Source organism: Salvelinus namaycush, chromosome 5 (genome assembly GCF_016432855.1).
Source record: "Salvelinus namaycush isolate Seneca chromosome 5, SaNama_1.0, whole genome shotgun sequence".
NCBI lineage: Eukaryota > Metazoa > Chordata > Actinopteri > Salmoniformes > Salmonidae > Salvelinus > Salvelinus namaycush.
The window spans coordinates 10,512,002-10,519,733 of NC_052311.1; the positions used below are offsets into that span (position 1 = coordinate 10,512,002).

The following is a 7,732-nucleotide window of genomic DNA, read 5'->3' on the forward strand; positions in this document are numbered from 1 at the left end:
GTGATTACTGTAAGGTGAAGACCATAGACTAGTGTGTCAGTATGGCAGTGTTTGTGCAGAGCCAATAGACTGGACAATAGATCAAGCTAGGCTACTGCAGAGCAGACCTCAGTAATGTGTTTGTTCACTGATAAGACAACAGCACCATCTGCTGGGCTATAATGGAGTACTACAACCAGACTCCATCAATGAAGTCTGACGATGGATTTAAAATGGGGATAGGAATAGTTACCTGCTGTTGTATTATCTGTGCTAGTTACACCGTGTGATATTCTATGTGTTTCTTTGTCTCCTCAGGTCACAGTAAGAGCGTGCGCTGGCTGTTGGGTCGTGATGGGGATGTGAGTGTGAGCGTGATCGGAGAGGTGGATGAATTTAGATCCTCCAAACTCCTCCAGACCCTTCGTACCAACACCAGACTACAGAGTGCAGAAATAAACAACCTAGTGGTTGATCTCCATACTGTGTCTCTACTGACAGACAGAGTGAACCACCAAACCAGCTCACAATCAACCACACTGATGCAACTCAGCGTAAGTGTTTGTTTCGAAGTGTGTGTATGTATGTGTGTGTGTGATGTGTATGCATATGAGACACAGAAAGAGAGGGCAAGAGGGAGAGAAAGATGTCATCTCTACAATACAGGAAGTAGCTCAACAGTCTTCTTCTATTTCCAGGTAGACTCAGATGGCTCTAAGGACTCTGAGGAGGACCAGGACTCAGGCAGCGCTGAGGACGACCCAAAGGACCCCGGGGAGGACAGCAGCGACAATGAGTCAGGCAACAGCACCGACGACCTAAAGGACTGGGGCCTCTGCTACAGACCCCACCACAGCAACATCAGCCTGTCTCTCCAACCCCAGCTGTCAGTCACAGAGAAGGCCCGCCCACACGGCAGAGGAGGTGAGAGAGAAAGAGAATCAAATCAAATCAAAATGTATTGGTCACATACACATGGTTAGCAGATGTTAATGCGATTGTAGCAAAATGCTTGTGCTTCTAGTTCCGACTATGCAGAGAGTGTGTTTTTGTGTGTGCATCTGTGCACGCGCATGTTTCTCTGGAATGACATGTCTACTCTGCACTCGATTCAAGTTCATTGACTTAACAGATATTTCTACAATCCTTTCCCTCTCTATCTCTCTAGTGGTGGTCAGTCATGAGGAGGAGAGCCCAGCGTTTGGTGGTCGGGTGGCCCAGCTCAGGAGAACGTTTGCCACATCCTCTCCCATCGCCAAGCCCCCTGTGCCCACCAAACCTTCACACCTGAAGCTGGTGCCCAGGTCCTCTAGGTAACACCAGGGTCACCCACGGTCAACCAATCACACAGAAGAGGTACTGCCCACCTGAAGAGCTCATTTGAATACCAGGTAAAAGTGACCTACGGACAGACACTCACCTGAGGAACGGTGCAGAGAAATAGGAGCTACAAACTTAGCCGAGTTAAAGGTGGACATGCACAGCAGAGTGGGAGGAATGCTTGACACTGGTACTCTGGTGAATTGCCCCCCTCTTTGAAGGTTTGTGGAGACTGCGTGGTAGTTATACACTTCCACCTCTCCTTGAACCTAAATACACAAGAGGTTTGGACATGGTTAATACAAGAGCTATTTCTACATAGTTACATGGAAGTTTGTATCTGATTTGTACATGGGGTGGAGGACACGATTTAGCTTTACGTTTGTAATCATGAATTATGCATCATTTATTTTCACTTTGCTGTCTCTCGTATGTTTGGGCCATAGATCAAACCATCCTGGTATGTTTGGGCTTTAGGTCAAACCATCCTGGTATGTTTGGGCCATAGGTCAAACCATCCTGTCATGTTTTTAGTTACCTGATCTTTTGCTTTATTAATTGTGTTCATTATCTAACAGTCTAACCTCGTAGGCTTTCTAGTCATATCATGTTTTGTATATCTGCACTGTAACTACATTTGTTTGAGGAGGCTATTTCTATTTTGTGTGTGAAACATGCTTGTGCGAAACACATATTTCTTTGACCTGTTGGTCTCTAATTCAGCTAAATAAAAATGCTGAAGAAATGTGCGTGTCGGTGGGTGTGGGTGTGGGTGTGGGTGTGCTTAGGCAAGAGAGAGAGAGAATTAAGAAAGAGAGAGAGAGAGAGAGAGAAAGGGAGCCCTCTGTTGTTTCATTTGTAGTGAGTGGTATCCATGGTGACCAGAGAGGTCGAGGACAACCAGACCTACCATTCACCCTACTCTGGGGTAGGATTACATCTAGATTTCAAACACACACACACACAGACACACACACAGACACACACACAGACACACACACACACACACACACACACACACACACACACACACACACACACACACACACACACACACACACACACACACACACACACGCATGTGCGCACACGCATGTGCGCACACGCATGTGCGCACACGCATGTGCGCACACACAGACACACACAGGTCACACGTGTAGGTGGAATTAATTAAAAACTAGAATAATCCAAGATGGGTTACTGTCATTTTTCTGAAGCTCCTTAATAAAACAGTGAGAGGAGGGCTGCAGTAGTGTTGCATGCTGTGCTCTCCAGTGTTGTTGTTTACATGGAACTCCATGCTCTGGTTCACTAGTGGAGTTCCCAGCAGCTGGTTAACAAAGGATCAAAAGGGGCTAGTGGTAACTTGATTAGCGAGTGGCGGCCGGATGGCGACAGAAACAGGCGCTAGGATCACACACACACACACACACACACACACACACACACACACACACACACACACACACACACACACACACACACACACACACACACACACACACACACACACACACACACACACACACACACACACACACACACACACACACACACACACACACACACACACGGTAGATTAATGTCAGGGTGGCTATATGCACATACTCAGCATAACTCTATCTCTGCCAACTCGACTAACATAGCTAGGTCCAACTGTGGTTTGAGAGGACAGACTCAGGGTCAGTCTGTATTCTCGACAATGCATCCATCTTTATCCCTCTCCTCCCTCTATATCTCTATCTCTCCATCTCTCTGGGTATCTGTCCGACCCCTTCCCTTTCTCTTTTTGTATTTGCCTCTTCCCTCTTCCCCTACTATCTTCATCTCCTGCTGTCTCTCCATCTCCTTTCTCCCCTCCCCCTCTCCTCTCTCTCTCTCTCCCTCCTGCCATCTTGCAGGGCAGCAGAGCCAGACTCTGCAGGCGTTTGGGGAGGCTCCAGACCTCGCGGCCAGCGGGTGACACAGATTTCCGGGGGAAGGGGGATTAATCTCCAAATTACTGGAAAGGCACAAGGGGAATCTGGAGATTCAGGAATATAAAATCCCTTTGTCCGCGAGAGAAAGAAATGCACGATAGGACATGTTTCTTATTCAGTGGAAAACTGTAACAGCGTGCCTGTCTGCTTTTTACCCTGAGTTGGCAGGACTTCTGTAGGACACACACACACACTGGTTCTCTGTGATCCCCTGACTGAAGGCACACAGGAAGTGCAACCATGGCCCAATTATAGCGTGACATCTCGCCTTGCCATTTCCATGGTTACGCTGTCCACCATCCCCCGGAGCGAACTGTGGAAGATTAAGGTCCTATCTTATCAGCCATCGTCACGGCAACCTCCACCCCCCCGGTCTGTGTGAGCTGGACTCTCTCTGCTTTCACCATGTTATTGAGGCCTTCACTGTGTGTGTGAGAATGAGTGTGTGTCTGCATACTACATGCTTGTGAATGAAATTGGAATTGAATCAGTGTGTGAACGGGAATGAGAGAGAGCGTGTGTGTGAATGGGAATGAGAGAGTGTGTGCGTGAATGTGTTGAATGTGTGGTGAGTCATGTGCGCATGTGTTTGGTATGTGTACTTTTTGGTCATATATGTGTGTGTGTGTGTGTGTGTGTGTGGCTGGAAGGTAGTGATAAGGCCATCATGCATGCCTCCCCCCAAGACACATACACACACACACACGCACGCACGCACGCACGCACGCACGCACACACGCACGCACACACACACACACACACACATAAGCCTCACAGGAAATGGAGAGGGATCAGTCAGCCCCTAAAATACACAAAGAGACACTCTTGAAATACATACTCACCCCAACACACACATAGTGTAGACAGGCAGTTTCCTTGTCTTTATTCAGAAGGCAGACAGTAGAGATGTAAGAACTAGACACTAATCATGACCTAAGTACATCTACTACTCATTATTTTATTAACTGTGACATGAATAGAAAAACAAACATAAACATCATATTATGACCAGTCTGTCCTTCTTGGTTTGGCTTATACGGAAACATCCAGGTCAGAAGCTTCGATGACAAAATGTTCCAAAAATGGAATATAAAAAGGAATAACATTTTCTATTAATTTACAATACTCTGTGCTTCATGAGGTGCTTCATGTTGGCTCAACAATATCTCAATCCATTGGTATGACTTGTCTTTTCTTCATTGGGTTTTCATCTTCATACTTCTGATTGTCGAAGGTTCTGTACTCTCCAAGCCAATCCAACAATGCCAGCTGAATTTACTTTCTTTGCAGGTCCAGAGTGCCAATGTTCATGATCACATTCCAAATAGACGGAATCCTATTGTAACCATGGAAATGCTGCTCCTGATGGAAACACCATCTTCTATGAAAGGAGATGAAAGGGGTCAGAAAGCTGTGGTTAAATTAAAACACAAACACATGCATAAAGACTACTACACCGCCAGAAAGTAACACATTAACATACACTACATGACCAAACGTATGTGGACACCTGCTCGTCGAACATCTCATTTCAAAATCACACCTGTCAGCAACAGGTGTGGCTGAAATGGCTGAATCCAATCATTTGAAGGGGTGTCCACATACTTTTGTATATATAGTGTAGTACAACTACAGCGGTATTACAGAGGTATATATTTTTTGGAGAGCAGTTGTCAGACCTCAGATAAAGTCAGACTGCCCTATTAATGCCCATTCTAAATAATAGTTTGTGTTTCTCCACTTCCTCTCACCTCGAACCCGGTGGCTGCCTTCTTCTTCAGCTGCTCACACTTCCTGTACTTGCAGATCTGGTGTCCGGTCTTACGGTTGCGGCAGGCGCTGCACTCTTCACAGTTCCCTGTACGTCGACACGGCACACACTCCCCGCATCGCTTCCTCTTCCTTCTCCCAGCTCCCCCCCCACCGCCAGGGGACGAGCTCTCGCCTCGCAACACCTCCACACCCTCCCCAACGCCAGCTATCCCCATTGACCCTCCACCACTAGTCAGGAACCCCCCTCCCCCTGCCATCAGAGCAAACAGGCCTGGGTTCAAGGGGAACCAGGAGCAGCCTAGCAGTGGGAGGAAGTCTGTCACACAACCCGTGCTGTCCCCTTCAGCCCCGGACCCACCCTCCATCTCCTCCCCTTCCACCCTAGCTTCCCCGGCCCCCAGCCCGCCCAGAGGGCCCTGGTCCCTGGGTGTGGGGGTCAGTGTCAAGGCCCCAGCCCTCATCAGCAGCTCTGCAGCATGTGCCAGGTGAAGACCACTGGGGGAGTCCCAGAGGTCTATGTTGGAGGAGTGGGCCCGGCGAGGCTTGGTCTGCCTGAGCTGGGTTGGCCTGTGCTGGGCTGCAGTGGGATGGAGGAGGCCCCTGACACCCATACTACTGGAGCTATGGCGGTGGGATAGTCTGTTAGTGTTGTTGAGATACTCAGAGAGGGAGCAGGGATGAGAGCGCTTCAGGCTTCGTCTTAGAGGCTCACTGAGGATCCTATTGGCTCTCTGCTGCTCTGGAGAGGAAGGGCCAGACATGTCCAGGGTATCTGTCATACTGGGTGGGGGTGGGAGATGGCAGGGCAATGCCAAGGTTAGAGCGGTGACAGCAGTCCAGCTGTCAGTTAGCCAATCCCAACTCTCTGACAGCTGTTATATTCCCATGATCCTCTCTGCCACCTTTATACCCTGTGGAGATGAACAGAGGAAGATGGAGAAGAGAAGAGGGGGAAGGAGATATGGAGGGAGACAGGGAAAAAGAGACAAAGAAAGCAGAGAGGGGGAGAAAATAAGTAGATGTTATTAGAGAGGCATTGGTCGATGGTTGGTTTTTATTTTTAGTGAAGGAGACAATAATGACATTGTAAGACACAGGCCTAAGTGTAATTAAGTGAATAATAGCCTATTTAATGTTTGAGTGAGCATGTAAAATGTGTCCAAAATATAGGCTACATCTGAGACTAAGAAACTATATATTTTGAATAACGTGACGCTTTCTACATTTACGTTAAGATAGACTACGTGTGGTTGCACCTGAGTTCCAAGGTGGACAAATCTATGCAATAATGGAATACCACAAACAAATAGCCTATTGCGCATATGCGCCAGTCAAATTTGGAGCGCGCATTTCGATTTGACTACTGTAGTTGTGATGTGAGCCAGGCTCGAGAATATACAATATCTACCTCTGAATGCTACCTTTTGTCTAGACTCTGTGACAGTCCAGGGTACGCGCGCGCACGACACGGTCGCAATAGATACATAAAATACGCTATAATTCATCAATAAACGATAACGTAGGTGTTCGAGTGATGTAATTGATAGTACTGTAAAGGTATGAATAGGTCATAACTCTTTCTTCAATATATTATTAATATCACATTAACACATCCTTTCGTAATTCGTGCACCTACCAATGCAATGCGAGCTGACCGGAGCCCCAGTGTCCAGTGGTTTGTCCGTGGTGTCTTCCACGAATATTGGAATAAATAAAGGGAGATGGAAAAAAATTATAAGATACTGTTAACTATTAGACATATCCAAGATTTATCTGCAGTGATCACACAAGAAAACGAAGCCGTAAACCATTTGTCCAATTCGGTAGCTGCACAGGTCCTTCGCCTTTCCCGTCTCGCATTCCCACCTCCTCGTCCCCGCCACTCACAGAGTGGAACATGCAAACACACTTCATAGATTTGGGGGGCGTCACACAAAAAGCGAACTGGAGTCATGGTCACGAGACCGCAGAAAAATGACCCCTTGACCACAATAGCAAATTCCTGTGCTCATTTCATTTCTGTGCCACACAACATTATACAAAACCATACAAAAAGACAGGTGACAAAGCCAAAGTCTTGAAATACAGGGGTAATTATCTTGGAAATAAAACAAATGATTGGAAAATGCTTTTTGAGACTGTTTAAGGAATCACTTTCTGGCATGAATGAAATTCATCAGACTGACATGTGAGTTATTGTATGTTATGTGTGTGTTCCTTCACATGTCATGTGATGCTGGTGGAAGCCAGACGTAACACTGTACGTGCCATCAGGCGAGAAGGGCGAGGGTGTTGTGGCCCGTTTAAAGGTGCACTGCATCAGCCTCAACCTCGTACTTCTCAGGGTACTAAGCAGGGTAGTCCACTCCACCTCTTGTCGAGAGTCCTGCAGTTTTGGCACACAGCCAGCTGTGGTGTGAGGCTGGGTGTGAGGCTGAGTGTGTGTGGCCGTCAGCCTAGGCAGCAGTAATATGGAGAGGGGGCTGCCAAATCGTAATCCTCATGCCTGCTAGTTGAGCGAGAGCAGCTCCTAGCGGCTAGAGAAAATATTGCCTTGTGTCAGTGGGTAAAATGGCATACATCGGTGCACATAATCTGCTTTGCAGTGAGACATAAAATCAGCACCACATCATGTCGGTCTTCTACGTCTCAGGAAAGGAATGACAGTAGACACACAAGTC

At 47.3% G+C, this 7,732-nt stretch overlaps 1 protein-coding gene across 1 annotated transcript in view; it reads left to right on the forward strand.

The window, feature by feature from the left end:
* Positions 1-2,048, forward strand: part of zgc:92242 (uncharacterized protein LOC436899 homolog) — a 7,494-nt gene extending 5,446 nt beyond the window's left edge. The window contains exons 3-5 of the mRNA XM_038993597.1: positions 298-533; positions 678-903; positions 1,148-2,048. Coding sequence (XP_038849525.1) covers positions 298-533; positions 678-903; positions 1,148-1,296 — 611 coding nt within the window. The 3' untranslated portion in view covers positions 1,297-2,048. The remainder of the gene's footprint in view (positions 1-297; positions 534-677; positions 904-1,147) is intronic.
* Positions 2,049-7,732: the final 5,684 nt, after the last annotated feature.